We start from the raw sequence: 24472 nt of genomic DNA, 5'->3' as shown, positions 1-24472 counted from the left end.
TGACTAATATTTAAATGCCGCATGAAAACTTAAATATTCTCAAGGGTCTATGTATTCCCTAATTCTGTGGCCACAGAATTTGCACTGGAACCCACCGCCTGTTTTTTATAAATCTGTAATGCGTTACTACAAAGATCTGTAACCCATGAAAAGGTAAAACTGTGGGGCAGCATAAAATAACATAGAGGCAGTCACATTGCAGAATTTTCATATTGGGTCGTTAAAACCTCTTTCATTTTATTTAAATGAAACTGCAGCAGTAGAATTTCCAGTCTGAATTTAGAGATGCAGAATTTAGATTCAGGTTGCTCTGGGCCTTGGGCATCTCATGTTGGCTTTAATTTGTTTTAAATTTATAATAATGCAGTTCATTTACCACTGTAGAAAACGTCACAGAATAACATTTTTATTAAAGCTAATGTTAAAAAGATTATATAGTACACAGATTAAGAAAATAGTGTCTGTACATCTGGGTATAGTGCTTAGATATCCACAAATACAAAGTTGGTTTTAAAAGTCATAAGATGCATATAATGCATAATCTGCAATAACCCAAATTTAGGTGAATAAATTTAAACAATATAGTTTAGATATTAGAATCCAAATACTCAGGTATGCCACTCATGAAAAGTTGTACAGAGATGGTTGTGGAAAGTAAAATATATCAATGAGTGAAGATTGTCCCATAGTAATTGAGAATTTAGGGTAGGTTTACTATAGACGTATCTTGTTCTATAACACTGAAACTGGTGAGGATTGTGGTTAGTCATTTTCACATTAATGCTGGCACTACAGGGAAACTTTGCATGAATGAGCACAAATGGGTTCATGACAATACATTTTTCTTCAGAAAGATTGAGCAGAGAGATGTGGAAGTTCTAGTGCTGTATAGACTTACTCCGGCAATAATGAGAACATTTTAGTTCTATAAAATCTATCTCGTCTCCCTGCTATCTTTGTACCTCTCCTCTCCTTCTCCGCCCCCGCCGGGGCAGAAATCTTTCTGAATTATTCACTTTTTTTTACTTAGCATATTTTTAAGTATCAAACAGTTTTTAGATATGAAAGAATTGCATTTCACACAACACTGAGGTGCAACCTATACTGTAGTAACAGTTACGTAGGTTTTAGGATAAAGTAGAATCGTAGGACTGGAAGGGACCTTGAGAGGTCATCTAGTCCAGTCCCTGGCACTCATGGCAGGACTAAGTATTACCTAGACGGTCTATGACAGGTGTTTATCTAACCTATTCTTAAAAATCTCCAATAATGGAGATTCCACAGCCTCCCAAAGCAGTTTATTCCAGCGCTTAACCCAGGATCTCAAACTGGGGATCGCAATTATTACATGGGGGGGGGGGGGGGGCGGTCGCAAGCTGTCACCCTCCACCCCAAACCCCGCTTTGCCTCCAGCATTTATAATGGTGTTAAATGAAAAACTTTTTTATATATTTATTAGGGGGGGTTGCACTCAGAGGCTTTCTATGTGAAAGGGGGTCACCAGTAAAAAAGTTTGAGAGCCCTGGCTTAACCACTCTGACAGGAAGTTTTTTTTTCCTGATGTCCAACCTAAATTGCCCTTGCTGCAGTTTAAACCCATTGCTTCTTGTCCTATCCTCAGAGGTTAAGGAGAACAATTTTTCTCCCTTTCCCTAGTAACAACCTTTTATGTACTTGAAAACTGTTATCGTGGCCCCTCTGTCTTCTCTTCTCCAGACTAAACAACCCCAGTTTTTTCAATCTTCCCCAATAGGTTATGTTTTCTAGATCTTTAATAATTTTAGTTGCTCTTCTCTGGCCTCTCTCTCCAGTTTGTCCACATCTTTCCTGAAATGTGGCACCCAGAACTGTACACAGTACTCCAGTTGAGGCCTTATCAGTGCAGAATAGAGTGGAAGAAGTATTTCTCATGTCTTGCTTACAGCACTCCTGCTAATACACTCCAGAATTATATTTGCTTTTTTTGCAACAGTGTTGCACTGACTTGTATTTGGATTGTGATCCACTGTGACCCCTAGATCCCTTTCTGCTGTACTCCTTCCTAGGCAGTCATTTCCCATTTTGTATGTGTGCAACTGATTGTTCCTTCCTAAGTGGAGTACTTTACATTGGTACTTATTGAGTTTAATCCTATTTACTTCAGACCATTTCTCCAGTTTGTCCAGATCATTTTGAATTTTAATCCTATCCTCCAGAGCAGTTGCAACCCTTCCCAGCTTGGTATCGTTCTCAAACTTTGTAAGTGTACTCTCTATGCCGTTATCTAAATCATTGATAAAGATATTGAACAGAACCAGACCCAGAACTGATCTCTGCAGGATACACTCAATATGCCCTTCCAGCTTGACTGTGAACCACTGAAAACTACTCTTTACAGTTTTCCAACCAGTTATGCACCCACCTTATAGTAGTTCCATCTAGGTTGTATTTACCTAGTTTGTTTATGATAAGGTCATGCAAGACCGTATCAAAAGCCTTACTAAATTCAAGCTATACCATGTCTACTGCTTCCTCCCTATCCACCAGGCTTGTTACCCTGTCAAAGATAGCTATTAGGTTGGTTTGACATGATCTGTTCTGGACAAATCCATGCTGACTATTACTTATCACCTTATTATCTTCTAGGTGTTTGCAAATTGATTGCTTAATTATTTGCTTCATTATCTTTCCGGGTGCTGAAGTTAAATTGACTGGTCTGTAATTCCCAGGTTGTCCTTACTTCCTTTTTAGATTGGCGCTATATTTGCCCCTTTCCAGTCCTCTGGAATCTCTCCCATCTTCCATAATTTTTCAAAGATAATTGCTAATGGTTCAGATATCTCCTCAGTCAGCTCCTTGAGCATTCTAGGATGTATTTCATCAGGCCCTGTTGTCTTGAAGACATCTAACTTGTCTAAGTAATTTTTAACTTGTTCCCTATTTTAGCCTCTCCTTCTACTTCATTTTCCCTAGCATTCACTATGTTAGATGTCCAATTGCTAATAACCTTTTCGATGAAAACTGAAACAAAAGTCATTTAGCATTTCTGCCATTTCCACGTTTTCTGTTGTTGTTGTCTCTCCTCCCCGCACCCTCTTCTCTTCCCCCACCCCCAATTAAGTAGCAGGCCTACCCCGTCCCTGGTCATTCTCTTGCTTCTAATGTATATGTAGACTGTTTTCTTATTACCCTTTATGTCTCTATCTAGTTTAATCTCATTTTTGTGCCTTGACCTTTCTAATTTTGTCCCTGCATAATAAACTTGTTATTTGTTTATATTAATCCTTTTGTAATTTGATCTAGTTTCCACTTTTTGTGGGACTTTTTAAATTTCTGATCATTGAAGATTTACTGGTTAAATCAATATTAAGGGCCAAATCCTGCATTGTCTTCTATGGATACTTCCATTCGTTTAGCTGAAACTATTTGCATGACTAGTGCTCACACAACTAAAAGTTTGCAGAATCATGCCTTAATACTATTTTGGTTTAAAGAGCAGGGAGAATTTTAGGCCGTATGTAACAATTCCTTGTCCTGGCTAAATGTTAATTCAAGTTAACATCCCTTGCATTACAAGCAGTGCTACAAGATCTGGAATGATCATAGGTGATCAGAATCCTGACTGTGCATCTCATCCAAGTGATGGCAACTCCCACAGCAGAGTGCCCCACAATGCCATGCTGTCATTGGGATTTAACTGACTTAAGTTGGGTTGAAGAGTGCCACCTGCTGATTTGGTGCAATCACTTCTTGCAGGAGCTAGGTGATGTCTTATTCCAAGACTTTTGCCTTCATGCTGCTTAGTTTGTGAGATGTTAGAGGGTCACAAAACAAGGAATGGCTTTCAGCCATCCTACTACCACAATTAACACAACACTGTTTTTGGCTCTCTTAGAAGGTAAAGATATTGGCCATCATATCTTGCTTTTATTGTATAGCTATGGAAAAGATGTGGGAGGGTGAGACTATTCGTGGATGTCCAACTGGATGTTAGTTAAATTATATTGTAATCAATACTGTAATCACAGTATTGATGCATCACCAAAGCACACTTTGGAAATAATTGTAAATAAAAACTGATGCAAATGGAATGAGATACTGTGCACAAATCTCTGCACGTTGATTTTTTTTTCTTGTTTTATTTTTTTGAGAAAAGAAGGTAACAACCAAATGTTAATGGATTAAATGCATATGAATTTTAAAACTATAACAATGTAATAGGTAGTGTGAGCCATCAAGGTTAATCACCAGCTGCAATATTGTGGATGTAAAGAGTACTAACTCTTCAATTTATTTGGTCCCCAGAAGGATTTGTTTTGATTGTATTCAAACACTCATGCATAAGTTTAGCTTATCTTTTGAAGTTCAGACACTGATTGGAGGAAACCTCTGGGGACATTTTTAAACATTCTTTGAACTCTTCAGTTAAAATTTGTAGAATAAACTGCTCACAGGAAGAAGCTATTTTCTTTATGAACACAAACCACAATAAAGCTAGTATATATACTTCACCCTTCAGTTAACATTACTTTTTGGTTACATCTGTTTTTGAAAAGTCTTGTAAATCTGAGTTCAGAATTTATTTAACGCTAGAAAATTTAAAAACTTTTTTGTATCCATTTGCAATTAGTTCAAGAAGCTGTTCTGACCTGTTGGTGCTGATGTTCTCAGGCCAAGAATGCTAATGTGAAGAGCTGACACTTTTCTTTTTTCCCTTGCTATCAAGGAAAACCTGACTTGTAGTTCCTTTGGGTACCTGCAGTGGCCATTTCAACTACAGTACCTTTAGTGTTAAGCTTTGTTGGAGGAGTTTTCCAAATATTGACTCCAGTTCTAGGTTAGTTCAGAAAACATTTTTCTGAAGCCTTTCTTTATTAAAAAACCTTGGATTTTAGGTAGCAGTAAAATGCTTGAACTAAAGAGCTGTAAGATTTTGAACTAGACGTATCTCAGAGGTAAGGAGGCCATACCATAAGTGTTTTAATGCCAGATATGAATACATTACAGGAGGTGTCTTGCCAAATAAACTGAGAATTACTGTTTATTGTATTCAAATAGAAATATGGCCAGTTTTAATTCCTTGGTGCCAGGAACTGGGATCACCCAATATAAGCTATGAGGCTGCTGTCCAACACAGTAAATTCTAATTGCTGTAATATACAATTACTTTAGAAATAAAGGTACAACTGAAATACATTAGTCATTTTATTAAAAAGTGAGTAGCAGATCATCACGGACTTAGACTCCAGTCCTGCAAAGATTTACGCAAGTGCATAGCTTTCCTACATGACTAGTACCATTGAAGTGAAAATTATGCTCTTAAGTAAATTTTTTCAGGTTTAGAGCATCAGTTGTCATACACAATAGCATGTGGATGATGTTTCAGTTATAAAATTCAGTAATAGTAAATGCACTGATATCAATCATTGGCATTGATTTAGTAAGTTCAGTGTATGTTTTATTTCTGTACCGCTTATTGTCAATAGCTTACTTTCTCAGTAAACTAATTTTGAATCAGTATCTAGTATCAGTATCTAGTATGTTGTAAAAGTGAGTTCTGCTAATTGTAAACATTAGCACAAAACACTGTTTACAAGTACATACAGTGAAGACAATCCCACGGAATACATTTGTGGCATTTATACTCTAGTTCTGCATCTCTTTAAATCAGCCATTAACTTACTATTCAGGCTTTTCACACTGCTGCTCAATCAATGAAAACTACTTGTGCAACTTTTGTATTATAACTGAAGGCCATTATTATAAACTCTGTCAAATGCATATATTGGTTCCAAAGATATCAGCTGGTAAAAGAAAACAACTGATGTATCTAAAAACTGCAACAGCCTACATTGCATCTTGGAATAGTATGGTACCCCAGACAATTAGGCACCTGAAGAGTTTGATATTACGTAGTGTGTTATATTTTTACAGGTGCCCCTGATTAATGAACTCGAGTCAGCAATGCATCAGCTGTACAAACAGCGAGCTTCCCGCCTTGTCCAAAGACGACAAGATGATATTAAAGATGAATCTTCGGAGTTTTCAAGCCATTCAAGTCAGTCCATCTTGAAGGTTTTTATTATTCATTAAACAACCTTGTTTACTTAGTATGGTTTAATTTAAAAATAAATACTGCAGAGCATGATTGACTTAAAACTTATCTTTTGTGACGACTAGAAGCAAAAAGTATTCTGATCTGTTTTGTTTAAATACTGAGACATTCTTACTCTTGAGACTTTATCTGTCCTATCTGCTAGTCTTAACTATATATATTCTTTCTCTTTCCTCGCATTCAAGATATTTGAGAGTAGTGATGTTTGGAATGAAACTTTTTCCTTATGTCAGGCGCTCTTTTGACCTACTTAAATTAATGTAGATACAAAATTCATGATACATCTACCGTTGATTTCCAAAAAGGATTTTTTAAATGTTAATAATCTGAAGACTTTAAAAAAGTACAGTTTATTCTGTTAGCAGTAAGTGTTACGTTTCAACAGTGTAAGTTTCAGACACTTAGAAAAGAAAAGAAAAAGCACTTCAAAGCTAAGGAGGCTGGCTGGAGGATAGTTTCTTTCCTCTTAGCCAAATTTAAGTTGTAGTATTCAGATGCTAACTTTGTAATATTACAAATACTTTATACATAATAGAAAGCCTCCTTTTGAGACCATTGCTCCAGAAGTGGAAATCAATTTAAAAAAAATTGGTCAGTATCTCCGTTCTGGTGATCACTGTTAAATGCGTAAAATAAGTTCTGCAAAAAAACACAGATGCTCGTTTTATCTACCATTTTCCTTGAGAATATTTTATTCTACATACTAATGATATCATGTAAAATTTCACTCAGGTGCTTTTGAAAACTTTTCCTGAAATTGGTAGATCTGGTTTCCTGCTTTTAAGGAGATTTCCATTTTAAAAGTGTTTATTGCCCTCAGGTGTGTTTTTTTTTTTTTTTTTTTTTTAATATGTAGAAAACGTGTCGTCTGAGCAATCAAAATTCACCTTGGTCCCCGCTTTCTGGTATCCACATCTATACCAGTTACCCATTCATCTATTTAAGAACAATCGAAAATGGATTTTATACCTTGTTACAAAACTACATTCTCATGCCCACTGCAAGTCCCTTTTGAAATAATATTCATCATGTGCACACAGCCTTATTAACTCTAAAGTTAAAATCACTCACCCTCTTTTGAGAGCTTAGTTGAGCATAGGCCTCGTGCTGGCTCTCTCATTTACCCTGGGTGCATTGCTTTGAGGCCTGTGATATGCCAAGTATGCTCTGAGCAAATTTGCTTGGATTACAATTTGATTTTTGGGGATGGGAAGAGTCTGGATACTGTCATAAAGGGGAAGCCTTATCTGAAGAATGGGAGCCCTGAGAATATATTTTGGTAAATAGATATACATAGATATATTCCTGACATGTTTCAGTCCTGTCCTCCTCTCCACTGAGACTGTTAACAAGTGTCAGTCAGTTTCTCAATCAGAGGTGCACGAACACATCAACTTGACAATCAGCTCACTTTACTCCTTAAACCAAAAAATTGTTATCTTTGGAATAGACTTAAACAGGTTCCCTAAATGGTTACTTTACTCTGTCTTGTTACAGTCTGTAACATAATCTTGACAGATGTAACATATTGAACAAATTACAACTTCACCCATGCTCTAAAGCAGCCGTTCTCAACCTGTGGGTCGGGACCCCAGAATGGGTCACAACCCTGTCTTACGGGGGTTGCCAGGGCTGGCTTGGACTTTCCTGGACCCAGGGCCAAAGCCCGAGCCTCAGCACTGGCGATGAAGCCTGAGGATTCCAGCCCTGGGTGGCAGGGTTTAGGTTACAGGCCCCCTGCCTGGGGCTGAAGTCCTTGGGCTTCCGCTTTGGCCCTCCCGCCCGGGGCAGTGGAGCTTGGGCTTTGGTTATTGCCCCTCCCCATTGGAGTGGGGGGCGGCAGGGCTCGGGCTACAGTCCCTCCTTCTGGGGTCATGAAGTAATTTTTGTTGTCAGAAGGGGGTTACGGTGAAATGAGCTTTAGAGCAGGGGTTCTCAAACTTCTCGTTTTCCGAAAGGATTTACCTTTCTTAAATAGGAACACTAAGACAAATCAGCATTAACATTCTTAAATGATGAATGATTTGATAACCTGGTTTGGTAAGAATGCATAGCCTCAAACTACACAAAAATAAAGTTATCGTTGAAATCTTGTGATGTTTATATTCTAGTGGGTGGATCTGGTATCAGGTAATACTTGTGAGAATTTATCTCAAAGGTTAGACAAGCTGGAGACTCTTTTGTGTTAATTTCAGTCAATGGCTTATCACTGGCTTCACTGATTAAGAGCAGAATTTAATGTAGCTAGTCAGAATGATCTATCATTGAATTGTTGTTTTTAAAAAAAAAAAAATGGAAAAAACTTAGGCTTTATTTCCTAGGAGTTTCAGATACATATCAAAACCTACACGTAACTTAGTGAACTTGATTTTATTCCAGGAAGCAAGACTAGATGAATAGGAGTCTGAGATACTAAATCTTTGTTACAGGGCTGCCTTTCTCTTCCCTCCCCCTCTTCTCTTCTCACTCAGTGTTTTTAAAATGTTGCATGCTGAATGCTATATTTATAGCAGCAGTACAGTTTTTCCATTTTTGTTGTATCAAGCAGTTTAAACATTTACTGCTTTAGGCCACGGAGTGTTGATAACTTGTGAGCACCAGTATTAGAGGGGAAGACTGAAGTGTGATGAAGCAAGATTTGTATTTGAATAAATTTGGAGTATCTTCAATTTGAGATTCCAACTTCCATCACTACTTCTCTCAACCTCTAGTAGCTACAGATTCAAACATTTGAGTTTGTCTGTTTTCAGCTGCTTCAAAATACAACTGGACAACACATTATTCCCTGTTACTGTAGATGAAAGTGTTTTAATTTCAATCAATGTAATCTTGCAGGTAAAGCACTGATGGCACCAAATCTTGATTCTTTTGGACGAGACAGAGCACTCTATCAAGAATATGTAAAACGGCGGACTGCGGAAAGGGAAGCTAGAAGGTACAGTACTGAGATTTCCTGACTCTCTTGGGGTCGCACCCAAAGGCTCCATGCAGTATCATGGAAATCCCTGCATGATGTAATAACATGTAGGAAAGCGCTGTCCACACCCTGGACAACATAGAGACTGCTTTGTGTAGTAATGGAGAGAACATTTCAGTTAAATGACAAAAGTACATATCTGGTTTGTTGGAAGGAGAACTGTAACTAAACTTTCTCCTTTCATCCTAATCCCTCTGTCCAGGCGCCTCATGCCTCAGCCTATGTGCTTGCCAAGGATCTCCTCAAAGAAATATTCAGGCTTAGTATGTGGAAGCAGCCAATCAGATGGTACTTGCTAAAGTGACTGAAAATGCCTATAAGCCACTCTAGTCTTGCTGCAGTCCTTACTGCTTTTCCCTAGTTCCCATGGTGAGGGATGGAGAGGCTGTCTTTACTTTGGCTCTCCGGGGTCAGGAGCAGGACCAGCAAGGCTAAAACCGTTGTTCATTTGTACAAAGATCTTAATGATTGGTTTATACTGTAATTATATTGCTGCCTTATAGAGCCCGTCGTAGGCAAGCAAGAGAACAAACTGGGAAGATGGCAGATCACTTTGAAGGCCTTTCTAGCGATGATGAAGAAACTTCAACAGATATTACTAATTTCAACATGGAACGAGGTTAGAAAAGTCACTCACTTATTAACTGAACATGGAAATCCTAAAAAAAAAAAATGCATGTTACACAATATGGATTTTTTCTAGACTCAGAATGACAAGGTAACAGAATCACAACAGTGACTTCAAGTTGTTTTTTTAAAAAAAAGCATTTAATAAGAATATGGAACTTGATGGGGACAATATCAACTCTTAAAACCAAGTTTAACAGACCTGTTCTAAAATCATATACAAACTCAATTTATTCTATGGAGATATTCTAGCTAAAATAGAAGAATTGCTCTTCCTCCCTTCTTGCTGAACAAGCTTGCACAGTAAAGGGTAACAACATGCCTCCTTCCCCATGCCACCATATATTTTTGCACAAATTCAGTGCTCTCTTTGCAAGTCTGAGTAGTTTCTTTTGTATTATGAAACACATGCTCCCTTTAACGACAAAGAGTTAAACATTTAAGTTTTTGTGGATTTTGGTAATTCATTGTTCAATAGGGGACACTTGAACTCTATCTTCTAAAAAACTATTTTTGGGTGATTTTTGGCATGATAGTCTATTATCCCTTAGAATTCTGAAGTCACAGACTTTGGTAGGACAATGTCTTTTCTGAAGTTCTGCATAAGTGTCTATAAGCTTATTGAAAATTTTTATGGAGCTATGTTGCACTAATAGTTTGAAATTTTAATATTTTTTCCTTGCATACATGTAACTAAATGGGCTGTGTAGTGACTAAGCCCTGTAAGCCTATAACCCTAACATTTCCATTCTTTTAATTGGCTGCGTTTTCACGAAAACTGTTATCAGTGCATAAGAGTAATCTGTTTGAGTTTTGTAAAGTGGAGTGTCTGTTTAGGTTTTTTGCAGGTACAATAAAACTGTGTTTAAAAACAATATTAACCTCAACTATCTAGTTAAAAACTTAGTGCCTGAACTGCTGTTTTAACTTGGCTTCTTGTGCATATATACGAGATTTAGAAACAGATACTATGCCTGCTCAGTATCTATTAGACTTCTAGTATATTCATATGACACATACCATAGATTCATTTTGGATTGCAAGATGCACAAATGGCGCACATATAACTGGGACATAATGGCAGTTAAAGATCTCTGGGACAACTTAATAGGTTCTTAGTTTAGGTATCACCGTTGTGGGAGCCCGGTGTAAAAGATACAGCTATATGGTGCTTCACTGTGTAACACCTCTCATTGGTTTCTCTTTTGGAACTGAAGAGCTACAGGAAGGTCCCTTTGAAGTTTGTCTCCTTTATATTCTTGATGCTCTAACTCTAAACATTATTTACAACAAAGAGAACTAGAGCTGCAGGAAGAAGGGATGACTAAAATGAAGAGAATGTAATAGTGTAAGAAAAGGGGTGAGAGGGAGTAAAAGGATAAAGGAGGAACTTGGACAGCTGCTAGGCTAGCAAACTATTAGTACAGTAAAAATACAAAAAAGTTCCTGTTAATTGTAATGTTCACTAAATGTGATATACATATATTAACATTATCAACAGTTCAATACACACACTAAGATCCACATGTCTGAATCCACACTTTCTGGAACCCTCATTTGACTGGTTAGTACTAAGGATGCCCTGTCACACTTAGAACGTGGCGCACAGTTCTTCATTTTCACCCTTATTTATCATTATTGATACAGTCCCACTACTGGCTACTACTGAAACAAAACTGGCAGTGCTACAGAAGCATTTGCATGATAAAACAATATACCAAATAGACACTTGTAGCACCCAGGCACTGTTTGTGTTGCAGTGTGTGGGAAGAATAGAGGAGCAGAAACTAGAAAACTGATTTGTTGTTGTTGTTGCTTTTCAGTTTCTAAGCTGAATCTCCTTTAATTTGCTTGGGTAAACCACCTTATGGGAGCTCTTGCAGACAATAGAACATCAGCTTGTTACCTAGTTCTCTACACTTTTTTCCCCTAGATCGCATTTTGAAGGAGTCCAGCAAAATTTTTGAAGATGTACTAGAAAGTTTCTACTCAATTGACTGCATTAAATCACAGTTTGAAGCCTGGCGTTCCAAGTATTTTTCTTCTTACAAGGATGCTTATATTGGCCTCTGTTTACCAAAGCTGTTTAATCCTTTAATAAGACTTCAGCTCCTTACCTGGACTCCTTTGGAGGTAAGATAATTTTAATTGCAGTAAGTGAACTGTTGCGCAGTAGAGCGTCATTTTTTCAAAACAAGGTGAATTACCCTCCAGGTCTTTTCGACTATGCCACTCTCAGGTCTTGAGCCTCAAGCTTATAAGGGGTAAGCTCTTTAGGGCAGGGACTTTGTTTTTGTTCTTTATGTACCACATCTAAACACAGTGTGGTCCTAGACCATGGTTAGGTCTCCCAGGAGGTATGGAAATATAATTCATAACCTCTTGGGTTTGTTTTTTTTTTTTTAAATGGAATCATATGATTCTTCCAGGCTCAGACCGGGCCTCAGACTATTGTCCCCTGTGGTTACCACAGCAGGTCTGACTGAAGTTCAACACCTGCAGTTCTCTTTCCTTTGGGAGAAATGACAGTGGTATCCAGTAACCAAATAGCCTTCTTAAAGCAAAGTATTTATTTAGAACGGGTCGGCAACGTTCGGCACGCGGCTCGCCAGGGTAAGCACCCTGGCGGGCCGGGCCAGTTTTATTTACCTGCTGACGCGGCAGGTTCGGCTGATCGCAGCCCCCACTGGCTGCGGTCCCCCGTCCCGTGCCAATGGGGGCGGCAGGAAGCGGCGCGGGCGAGCGATGTGCTGGCCGCGGCTTCTCGCCGCCCCCATTGGCCCGGGACAGCAAACCGCGGCCAGTGGGGGCCGCGATCGGCCGAACCTGCCGCGTCAGCAGGTAAATAAAACTGGCCCGGCCTGCCAGGGTGCTTACCCTGGCGAGCCGTGTGCCGAACGTTGCCGACTCCTGATTTAGAACAAAAGCACTTAAGGGAAAACAGATCTTAAAACATTTTAAACTTGTTTACTGTTGAGTGTACCTTCAGAATAAAATGAGCTATTTTATTTCCCAGTTAAGCATATAGATATGTTGAAAACATGCCAGATGGCTTTCCACTTACAATTTTTAATGATATGGCTATTCATTTCACTTATGTGGGAATATAGAAACAGGGCTGATACCAGGAAGGGGATAGGTGGTTATAAATAATGTTAATAGATGTACCCCAATATCTGTCCATGTGGAGTAGAATCACAAATCTAATAGTTTGTGGATACATGAGACATCTTGGTCCTTGCAGGTTTAACCATTTATGTTCCATAGGCTACAAAATGGGCATATAAATGTGGTTTTCTTATATAAAATAGGCCTTTTTCATCAGGATTCTGTAGTTAATATGGTATCACTAGCGTATTCCATACTGGGGTTTTGTACAGAGTGGTAGCCAATTATTTGTATGCCACGGACATAAGAAAACAAAGTACTTTACATCTCTCTGAAATAAGTGAATACTCTCCCCATTTTGTTAGTGGGGAAATTAAGGCAGAGTGGCTTACCCTCAGTCACACAGAATCAGTTGCAGAAATTAATAGGACCTAAGTGTTATGTGCTTAACTAAGGTATTTTGGGCCAGATAAAGATGCAGACAGAAGTCTGCATTGAATTCCATGCGAGTTAAGTGCCTTTGAAAATCCCATTAGGCGCTTAAACACCTCTTAAAAATCTGGCCCTTTGTCTAATGGCTAATGTGCTTAATACTTTTAGGATGTCGAGGATACTTGGCACATAATTCCAAAGCTATTTTTTTCTTTTTAAAAGGAGAAAAAAACTTAGGCCTTCAAGTGTATTATGCTGATGTTTTAGGATGGCTAAATAAGTTGTTCAGGTTCTTTAAAACTACTGTTGGCCTCAAACAATGTTTAAATGTCTGGGATTAACGTCAGCCTTATTAATTTTAATAGGGCAAGTGTCAAGATTTTGAGAGTATGTTGTGGTTTGAATCGTTGCTATTTTATGGCTGTGAAGAACAGGAGCAAGAGAAGGATGATGCTGATATTTCGCTATTACCTACCATTGTGGAAAGAGTTGTTCTCCCTAAACTAACAGGTATAACTTAAAAATGCTATTTTGTAACTTCTACAAATATTAAACCATAGTAAATACAGGAGAAAACAACTTTTGTATGATTTAACTGTCTTAATACCTACTTTTTGAGCACCTGCAAAGAAAACTGTATAGTAATTCTTAATTATTTTTACTAGTACTTGCTGAAAGTATATGGGACCCTTTTTCTACGACACAGACATCTAGGATGGTAGCAGTTACACAGAAACTAGTAAATGGATACCCTTCAGTGGTAAACGCAGAAAACAAAAATACACAGGTAACTTTTTTTTTTTTTTCCCCCTCAGTCACACTTGTTTGGGAATCTATTTTATAGAATTTATGCAGCATAATGAGAGACATTGGAGCAAGGAGCAGAATCTTACAACTAATGGATGTGTCAGTGCCCAATTCCGTAGCCCTAAAGATCCAGTGCAGCAGCTGGGGGAAGTAAACCGGGAAGGGAGCTAAGCCATTTGAGTCTGTACAAAATGTACAATAGGATTTGAACACACACAGGATGATTCAAAATGTACCAAACTCAGTTATGGGGCTTATAATTTCACTTTAAGGTTCAGTTGGAAACACCGTTGCTTCGGTTTTCATAGCATATTGTATTGATAGAACCTTCTCTAGATTGAGTGCCACATTTGCTTGTCTTGTATGATAAAAGAACTTGTCTTTGACAACTTAATGATATTTTGCAGTGTCGTAGCCGTATACTTACAGTATCGGCGTTAACGGAGTGTGAATGCAAACCTTAGAACAATGAGAGAACTCCCAGCAGAGTTGATAGATTAAGACTGTGTAAGACCCTGATCCTGCAAATTGTTAAGAATTTGTTTAAAGTTAAGCACAGGAGTAGCCACATTGACTTATGTTCCCTTTAAACTGAAGTCCAGTATTTTTACTGACTTGTTAATTGTAGATATTTCCAATATTTGACTTCAGTGGGACTACTCGCATACTTGAAGTTAAGTATGTTTATGTATTTTGCTGAATTGGGGCTTAAAGCACTTTGCTTTTTTAACTTCTAAAGAGATCTTTAATTTAGCTAACAACCAAAGCAGGAGTGCAAAAAATTTTAGCATTTTCATCTCAACTTTTTCAGACACTTTTGAAAGCCCTGTTACTAAGAATGAGAAGAACGCTAGATGACGATGTATTCATGCCATTGTACCCCAAAAAGTAAGTTGCTTGTTAAATGTGCAAAACAGCCATAAACATCTTGATTGGCAATACCAGTTGCCTTTTGTCTTGCATATGGTAGCTGAGGCTTTTTCATAGCTCTGGGCTGGTTCTTAGTTTTGGGTTATAGTGATTTTTTTTTCAGGTTTAATAACATACTGTAAGACTGTAATAAGGTGAAAATAATGAAAAAATTATTTGAAACTTTGGAATTTTTATTATAGTTTGCCCTCCATGCATGAAAATAAGCGTAGTCCACAACCTTCAGACTGAAATTTTTATGGTTACTTATTAAACAAGTTTAGAGAAATCTTTTATTTTCCAGCATCTTAGAAAACAAGAACTCTGGTCCTTATTTGTTTTTCCAACGCCAGTTTTGGTCCTCAGTGAAGGTAAGTGAACAAAAATATCTGATGAGGCCTCGGGCCAGGTACTGCTACCATAAAATACACTTAAATATTTTAGAAAATTACTTAACCTCCCTTCCATCATATGCATTTTTATGGGAAAATTTAGAAAAACATTATTTTTGTAGACTAATGAAACAGCTATATTCAGTACTTTGAGTGGGGTAGATAAGTACAGATATGGTGAACATTTGTAATTTTAAGATAAATTTTAATTTTAAGTACTACAAGGTTTAAAGGAAATTACCTTTTGACAAAATTTCATCCCCTTTTAAAACCATCTCTTATACAAAGAGAAGAGAGATCTTGGACAGATCACTTTGTAAATGACAACTGTTTTAAAATTATGTATTACGTATTTATTTGACATACAAAGCAGATCAGTCTTGATAGTCCAAATGACCAAAAAAAAAAAAATCTGACAGTCTAAAAGTGTGCGGGCAAAATATAAACAGGCTAACTAAAATGAAAGGTCTTGGTTGGGGATAAAGGACAGAACAGCTACTTAAGTTGTATTTATTTTTAACTTTTAAAAAAGTAGGAAACATCAAACTCATTGTGCACAAGTGACACCTTTATTTATCCCATCGGCTTTCAGTCAATGCTTGCTGTAGAATTCTAGAACAAATGTAATCTTGGTCTACTTGAGGCTGGGGGGTAGAGAGAAGATGGAGGAAACACCTTCACAAATGCAGTCAGAAGGTGGCCCTCTTTTTTTCCTTCCCCTTTAGCGACTGTTGAAATTAAAGACAATGGTCGCTTGCCCTTTCATTTGAAATAAAGTATATGAACTCAACAAATGAACCAAAGAAGTGGATGCATAGATTGGAGTTTAAGACAAACTTTACAGACTTCTGCAAACAGTAGTAGATCTTGGATTTTTCAGTGGTGGTGTTGGGACTGAATTGGGGAGAATGGGATTGTTTCTCCAATTTCTGGATATGTTTGAAAATCTGTTCATATACATAACAATACTTGTAACATTTTGGCAACAAATATTTCAATTTAAAAGTGTACAGTTTACCACCTTTAAACTTTTTTCTTTCCTTTTTAATTTTTTTCATGGGTGTGAGTGGGTGTGTGTTCTAAAGAAAAAACTGGGCATGGCTCTCAGTTCTCAAACATTAAAATGAAAGTGATTTGTAGAAGACCAAAATTGGTCACATGTTCATGATTTTGCTTTTTTTTGGTTGGTTTGTTTTTTTTAAGTAAATTCAGCCACATCTTGAAAGCAATTTTCATCAATAACCCCCTCACTTCACTATGATGTGGTAGGAAAATGTCATTTTACAGATGGGGAAAGTGGCACAGAATAATTGTGACTTGACAAAGCCATAGAAGTCTGCGAGAGTCAGGATTGGTATTGAGTTCCTGGCCTTTCCAGTTCTGTGCTAAACCATGAGACCAATGGTGTTCAACCTATGGTCTAGGGCAGTGGTTTTCAAACTTTTTTTCCTGAGGACCCAGTTGAAGAAAATTATTGATGCCTATGACCCAATGGATCTGGGGATGAGGGGTTTGGAGTGTGGGAGGGGCTCAGGGCTGGGGCAGCGGGTTGGGGTCCAGAAGGGGATCAGGGCTCTGGGCTGGGGGTGCAGGCTCTGGGGTGGGGCCAGGGATGAGGGGTTTGGGGTGCAGGAAGGGGTTCCTGGTTTGGGGGGAGGCTCATGGCTGGGGCAGGGGACTGGGGCACAGACTTACCTCCGGTGGCTCCCTGTCAGCGGCGCAGGTGGGGTGCAGAGGTAGGCTTCCCACCTGTCCTGGCATCGCAGACTACGCTGCACCCAGAAGAGAGCCAGCAGCAGGTGTGGCTCTCGCATGCAGGAGTGTGGAGCTGGTGCTCGGGGCAGGGGCAGTGCACGGTGCCTCGTGGCCCCCCTGCCTAGAAACCGGACCCATTGCTGGCTGCTTCCGGGGCACAGCACGGTGTCGGAACAAATAGGCACTAGCCTGCCTTAGCTGGGCAGCACCGCCGACGGGACTTTTAACGTCCTGGTCGGCGGCGCTGACCAGAGCTGCTAGGGTCCCTGGGTGCTGAGCAAGGCGACCCAGTGCCTTGCATGCCGCGACCCAGTACTGGGTCACAACCTGAACTTTGAAAAACACTGGTCTAGGGGCTCTGAGGCTCTACATTGCAGTCCTGACCCACAATCTTGACGACAAAGTGTCACACACCTTGCATGGACACTTCCATTTGACAGCCCTGTTACTTATTCTTTACAACCTGTGAGACATCTTAGCAAGTTGTGGAAGTGACTTGTAATATTGGTGCAACTGGTTGCCAGGAGTTGCTATGGCACCTGCTCAGCAGGCAGCGAGGCCTCACTGCTACCCCTCCTGGATCAGAGTAGGGAAGGAGTATTGTAGTGGCAGCAATGGTAGCACATTGAAGCAACAGAGAGAAGGTGAGGGGCATAGTACTGATCCCAAGCTCTAACAGCTATCCGTACCAGCTTTCCCCCAGGTACTCCCGCAGAGCAGACAGTTCCACCCAGACAGCCCCAAGTCACCTACCACTGAAACCATCCCATGCTCCCAAACACGCTCCAACACCCATTTATCTCCCCACAGCAACAGCAATCAAGTTTAGTGCAGCTGCATGTCTTCCCCTTTCACTGTTTGGGACAGATTGTATTGACTGAAAGCTGAAGTCTCTGGTTATGTTCAGATTTGCAAACATGCAAAATAGCTTATTAAATCTGCATAAAATGTCACACACTGAGCAGCACAATTCGACAGCTATGCTGTTAAGAAAACTGGTATTTATTTCATTTAAAATGTTGTTCCCTGTAACTTTTTTAATGAAATGTTTTGCATCATCCCTGCTGCTCCAGGGAGGAAGTAGGAGCAGGCACATCCTCCCAAACTGCCTTCCACTACTTTCTTTGAAGCCCCAGCTGGAGCTTTTGTGTGAATTGGGAGTGCTCTGAACTGCTGCTTTCACATTGCAGGATAGTGTGCCTGCTTTCTTGCCAGGCTATGGAAGCTCCAGAAAAAAGGATCTGGAGTTCCACTAGCTCTGACTTTGCTTAGGGGAGTACCTATCAAAAAAGTCTCTTAAACCCCACACAGCCACTGACTGCAGCACAGGAGAATGGAGATTAAGAAGAAGCTGAGAACCAACAGCTCCGTTATTCTCTGCCTCTGCACTGGTCTGCAAGATGCTTTAACTTGTACCAGCTGGCATTGGTTCCCTATGGTCCATATTCCACTTGGAGATAAAACACTTAGCCACTCTCCCCTGCTCAACATGGCTTCTGTACCAATGGCTGTGGGGAGTCAAGTGTAGGCACTACCCATGCTGTCTGTACGATAATGGGATTTTTCCCGTGCCAGGTTGTTTGCAGGTGGTACAGAGGAAGCAAGAACAGGGCAGAGTCTGCCCCCAAAGTACTGATTGTGTTTTTGTTTTGTTTAAATTTGTTCAGCTCTCAGGCTTAAAAGTTCGGACATCACTGCACTAGACTACAGTTAATAGACTTTATAGAACAAATTTTGGCTGTAAAAACTCAATTTGCTCTTGTAGTTTCTTTGTATATATTTTCCACAGAATGCTCTGTACAAATCCAATGTTACAACATTGGGAAGAATGACATCTCACTAGTTCTATTTAGTCATGAAACTGTACCATAAGAAGTTTGTCTTTACCTCACCCTGATCAGTACATGTAAACATGTCTTTTTACCTGCTTACATTTTTTTTCTAGTTTATCAATAGTTGCTTATGTTTTGCCTTCAAATATTCAACACTTCCATTGTCTCTGGTGTCTTTAGTTACTAGGAAACTTTCTCCAGTGGTATGGAATTCTTTCAAACAAAACTCTACAGGAGTTATCGATAGATGGTCTGCTAAATAGATATATCCTTATGGCTTTTCAGAATTCTGAGTATGGAGATGACAGCATTAAAAAAGCTCAAAGTGTAAGTAAAATGGAACAAAATACTTAGAAAATGTTTTTATATATAATATTTTCTAACTCTTGAATTTCCAGTCAAGTAAAATGAATATTTGGAGCCCTAGAGGGAGACTATTCGGTTTCGTGTATTTAGCCTAAGATTTCCGATGTTGCCCATATCTCTTTTTACAAATAAAACAGTTACTATGTTTTCATAACAGACAACTGTTTTTAATAGAAGATACATCATGTGAAATTAGAATTCTGCTTATTGCTATCCTCAATATTGTTGGTGATTTTTTTTTTTTAAGATATTGATTAGAATATGTTGCTAGCATCTTATTTCTCACATTGGTCTTTAATATGTTATAGTATCCCCACAGTGTAAACCTTATTGTTTTAGGCCTTACCAGTGCTAATACTGGTATCAGACCGTAGGTATTAGTCATCTTTCTTGCCTTTTTGCTGTTAACACATTTTCTTCCCTCATCTGTAGGTAATTGCTTGCTTTCCTAAACAGTGGTTCACTAATCTAAAAGGGGACAAGACTATTTCCCAATTAGAAAACTTGTGTAGATACCTTGTTCATCTGGCTGATACAATTTACAGAAACAGTATTGGATGCTCTGATGTGGAGAAAAGAAATGCAAGGTAATTTATTTTGAATCATTTAATGTAATGGCATCTCATGCTGCTAATATACACAGCACAAAAGCACATGTGCCAACAGACATGTCCATATATATTTTTTTTTCTTTGGGAGGAGTTCTCCCCTTTTTTAAAGTTTAAATAGGATCCTTAATATGATATCAATGGCTCTTGGGAATGGCTAGTGTATTGTATAAAGGTTTTATTTAATCTGCTCCCATTGTGTAGTTCTGCTCTAAAAAATTACTTGAAAAGTAGCATTTGGGGATTTTGTTTGGTTTTGATGGTTTCTTTACAAATTTACTGATGTTGCAGCTAACTGCTTCCCAAGCAAATTCCCGCCACTGTCAGCAATACAGATTTCTGTAATCCAAATTGTTCTCTTGTCTTAAACACACCTGAACAACCTACTAGAGAAATTCCTTACATTCTCAGATAACATTGTTTACCCTTGCTCATGAGAATCACCATACCTAAAAGCATAAATGGGATTAAATGCCCATATGTGGCTATTAGAGGTGAATTGGAGGAGGTGAGAAGAGAGATTCCAGTAGAAAATGAAAGTCTTTTGATAGTCGTCCTAGTTTATAAATTGGTATTTTCTTTCTACACTAGCTGTTTGTCTGGCAAACTCGCATTGAAACTGTGGATTAATAATGAAAGGGTAGATGGATATTGAGCCAAAAAGATTTCTTCCTGATACTCCAGTTCCAATTAATTTAGTTGTCTTTGCTATGTGCCGATAACTTTTATTAAGTATATGGAAATATACAATAAATCCCAAACTTTCCTGGTAACAATTGTGCAATTGGCCGCTGATTTATATTGACTTCATCTTACAAAATTACATAAATGTCCTTATTTCCCTTTGTAACATAGCTATTCATCTAGGCTCCTCCGTCCCATAGTAACTGGGGAAATATTACTCTACTACATTCTATTTCAAAGCAAAAACAATCATCAAATTCTTGTGCCAAGAGGGGGAAACAACATCATAACCCATGTTTGCATCTGTTCGTTTCTCGGAGTGTTGGACACCGCTTCATAGTTCAATTTGATAGAAAAAAGTCCCATTTAGGGTAGATTTTGAATTTCTGTAGTCATGAAAATTTCTTTAGATAGCTAAATTTCATGTCTGAATCTTGTTCCTTTTGTGGGACTTTTAAAATTTTCCTACCAGGCTTGTACCTCCTAGATTGCTAGGAGTTTGTTTACTGTGAATCTGTTATTACTACCCAATCCAGGTCAATCTATTACAAATGTGTAACAGTATTTTTATCTCTTGTGGCATGCACAAAAACTGCTCATTTTTTAAATTTTTTGGTTCAAGCAGTGTATGTGTTAAATGGAACTGTGACTGACTTCCTAACACCGCATGTTACCCAGTAGTTTGTCCTGAGACTATGCTATGTCCAAATAAGCCATACATATGCAGCTTGTTTTCCCTTTGTTTCTAGGATTGCTGTCCCCAAAAGAGACTTTTTTTGTTTTCATATCCAGAAACACACTAATTTCAATGAGCCGTATTTATTTAAAAAAAAAAAAAAAAAAAATTATTCACAAGCTGGCTCACTAGCTGTGAGAAAAAAGAAGCAGTGAAACATTTCTAAAATATTATTTGAATTGTGCAAGATTTTGATTTCTAGTTGTATTAACTTATTTTTTCCTATCATTTAGGGAGCACATAAAACAGACAGTAAAGCTTCTAGCAAGTATTCGAGCGCTTGACCATGCTGTGACAGTTGCAAATGAACATAATGTGAAAGAGTTAAAGGTTTTAATTGAAGGGAAATAACTTTTAGGTGACTCATTTTGAGCTTTAAAACCATTCCTGATGTGTAATTTATGTACATATGTAAAGTTTCTTAAACTGTAAAATATTGATCCTTGTTTTAATACAAAGTGCATTGTTACATACATCATCCTTAATAAGTATTGATTTCTTTAAAAAGAGAAAAGGAATCCAGGAAGACCATCTTTCCAGCAGTCAGACTTCCCTTAAAATCTCTCAACATATTGTTTACAAAAAACATTTTGTACCCCATGATAACTAGTCATCTACTCAGTTAATTGTCCCATGGTTAACTGGAGTATGTGTAATATATATAATGTGTAATATACAGTATGCTTATATTTATACCACCCTGTTACTTTCATACTGGATATAGTGGTCTCCTGCTGTTGAAATAAGTGTTTTCAGTTGCTGAAATTTACTTCAATAAACTGACTGCATTATTGGTCAAAAGGGCTGGCAAAATATGAGAATCATTTGACCTAAATAGTAAAGAAGCTTTCACATAGCACCTAACATTACAAAGCAGCTGTGCTTCACTCAGACTGAAATAGCTTAACTTTACATCTTGTATTCAGAGTTAATATGGATCTTTCTTCAGACTGTTTTTAAAATCCTCATTAGCATAGTTTTTGATGCAAACAGTAGTCTGATGACTTAAACATGTGGTAACTTATGTTTTAAGTTAAATGGCAACACTGTGTAATGGTGTGGGCTCCCCCCCCCCCCCCCCCCCAAATTACTCATCTTGAAGGGGGCAGCATTTCACTCATGGATCCTGGACCCTCATCCCTTCAACAACTCCTCTAAATCTACTCTTTGTGTTCTATTGCATAATTTATAATATCTCTGATTTAGATGTGAAATATATTTGCTCAAACACGGGTATTTCTAGAGGTGTAAAAGCCAAGCAAAGGAAACAAATATTTCAGTCAATATAAATATCACGCAGTGAATAGTCAAACAACTTTTACATTTAACACTTCCTGTCAAGTAAGACCATTTTAAAATATGGACTAGCTTACAAAACAAAATGGCCTTTTAGGTATAAGAGGGTTTTTTTGTCAGAACACTAGTGACATCTTGGAGTCCCAGGAACACTAACTTGCAGTCACTGTTTTGGACAAGCTATTTCCAGGTGTGCCCTATGTTAGTTGGGAATTGTAGCAATAAATTGGCATACTGAGTAACATTATAATCACTGTATTTTATGCTCATGTCATGGTATAAATTAGGATATTAAAAATGTACAATTTGTAACATGCACACATCATTTGGAAACCAAACAATTGTTTTCTGAACTTGGGCTGATGGAGCACATTCAGAGTATCTGCTTTTAAGAATCCTTCCAATAAACTTGTCTGTCATGGAGCTGTCTCAGTGAAACCTGTGAAGCTTATTTTGTTCGTTCCTTGGGAGAGAGGTAAAGGAAGAAATCTGCATGCTTGTTGACTAATTCTTTAAACAAATAATGAAGGAAAAACTTGAATTGGAAGGAGGATTTTGAAATATACCAAAGCCATATTGTCTTCAGAGGGGATCTCATTACATTATTAGGATCAAAATCCACCTTTTATAGTGGAATTCTGGTTGCAGTCTTAGTTATGGAGAGGCTATACCTTTTAGTTACACACAGCTCCAGCAAGAACTCTGGTCCTGCAGTTCCTAAATTCAGAGTTTTATGACTACGGTGGTTGCTAGCTAAAAGCAACAGCCCTGAATATTCAATGGTACTTAATTTGCTATTGAGTGTAAATAGCTAACATTTTTCATTACTGCAACTGCAGAAAACATACTTGACTTCTTTAAAAATCTTGTAAAACGGAGTGCCTTCAAATGCAATTTTAATCAAAGGGGTTTAAAGACCATACCAGTGTAAGTGTATATTGTTTTATAATATATTAGGATAACACTGTTAAGTATTCAGTCAGCTCCAGCTGAGGTAGAGCTTTTATCCACTGGAGCAAGATTTCCTCAGTAACTGAATTGTGGGGTTTAACAGGCATTATATAAATGTTGTTCAATTATCTGTGGCCTGAACAATGGCTGCAATCTAATACCTTATCTGGAAAAGGAATTCTGGCAAATTCAAACACCTCCACTGTGGGCTAGAATGTACTGTGGCAGGGGCAGTGTGGGAAATGTAGACAATTATTTGATATGGCCTCCATGAATATAATAAAAAACCCCACAAACAAACCCAAATAGCTGTATGAGCCACCACTGATGCACTACCATATTATCTTGTGGAGGAGGCAGTGAGAAGCAGAGAAGAACCCCACCAGTGTATTTGGCTGGTACTTCTAATGGAAGACCAGATCTGGAGAAACAGCTGATTCTATTATGCCCTATGAAGCTGAACACTATTTTGCTCTGCTGCCCAATTGTGTCCACCTCCATGCAGAGGGGAATTTTGACTCCTGAGGGTAGCAGTATCTCACTATGCTCTTTGCACTTAACTTTGGGAGAATAAACTCTAACCACCTGGTTGTCTTTACCCTCCCTGGAGCTAAGTTTCTATTGAGGGAGTGGCCCCTTCTTTTCACCCACTTGTTCCCCTCTGGACCAAGTAGTAGTAGGAGGTGTTATGCCCCTTAAAAAATAAAAATGCAGGCTTGCAGTTGACCACATTATTTCACTGATTAAATCTGTATACTATATTGATCAGGCTGGACATTTTCAAGACCACTGCTAGAAAGCTGCTGCTACTTACAAAGCTTCAAGTTATGGCATCTTACATCAATTTGGGTTGTCAAACAAGTAATTCTTTTATTATATTTATAGGCCTGTTGAGTAC

At 38.3% G+C, this 24472-nt stretch overlaps 1 protein-coding gene across 2 annotated transcripts in view; it reads left to right on the top strand.

The window, feature by feature from the left end:
* The window catches only part of PAXBP1 (PAX3 and PAX7 binding protein 1), a 34725-nt gene extending 11679 nt beyond the window's left edge, over positions 1-23046 (top strand). For both annotated transcript variants that reach the window (XM_054048281.1, XM_054048291.1), the window contains exons 8-18: positions 5914-6037; positions 8930-9029; positions 9575-9690; positions 11632-11831; positions 13604-13748; positions 13904-14025; positions 14857-14933; positions 15259-15325; positions 19114-19260; positions 19732-19886; positions 21561-23046. In XM_054048281.1, the coding sequence (XP_053904256.1) occupies positions 5914-6037; positions 8930-9029; positions 9575-9690; positions 11632-11831; positions 13604-13748; positions 13904-14025; positions 14857-14933; positions 15259-15325; positions 19114-19260; positions 19732-19886; positions 21561-21678 (1371 nt within the window). In that variant the 3' untranslated portion in view covers positions 21679-23046. The remainder of the gene's footprint in view (positions 1-5913; positions 6038-8929; positions 9030-9574; positions 9691-11631; positions 11832-13603; positions 13749-13903; positions 14026-14856; positions 14934-15258; positions 15326-19113; positions 19261-19731; positions 19887-21560) is intronic.
* Positions 23047-24472: the final 1426 nt, after the last annotated feature.

This window comes from Malaclemys terrapin, chromosome 1 (genome assembly GCF_027887155.1).
Source record: "Malaclemys terrapin pileata isolate rMalTer1 chromosome 1, rMalTer1.hap1, whole genome shotgun sequence".
Taxonomy (NCBI): domain Eukaryota; kingdom Metazoa; phylum Chordata; order Testudines; family Emydidae; genus Malaclemys; species Malaclemys terrapin.
Note: the sequence above shows the minus strand (reverse complement) of the source record. Positions and strands in the feature narration are given on the sequence as shown.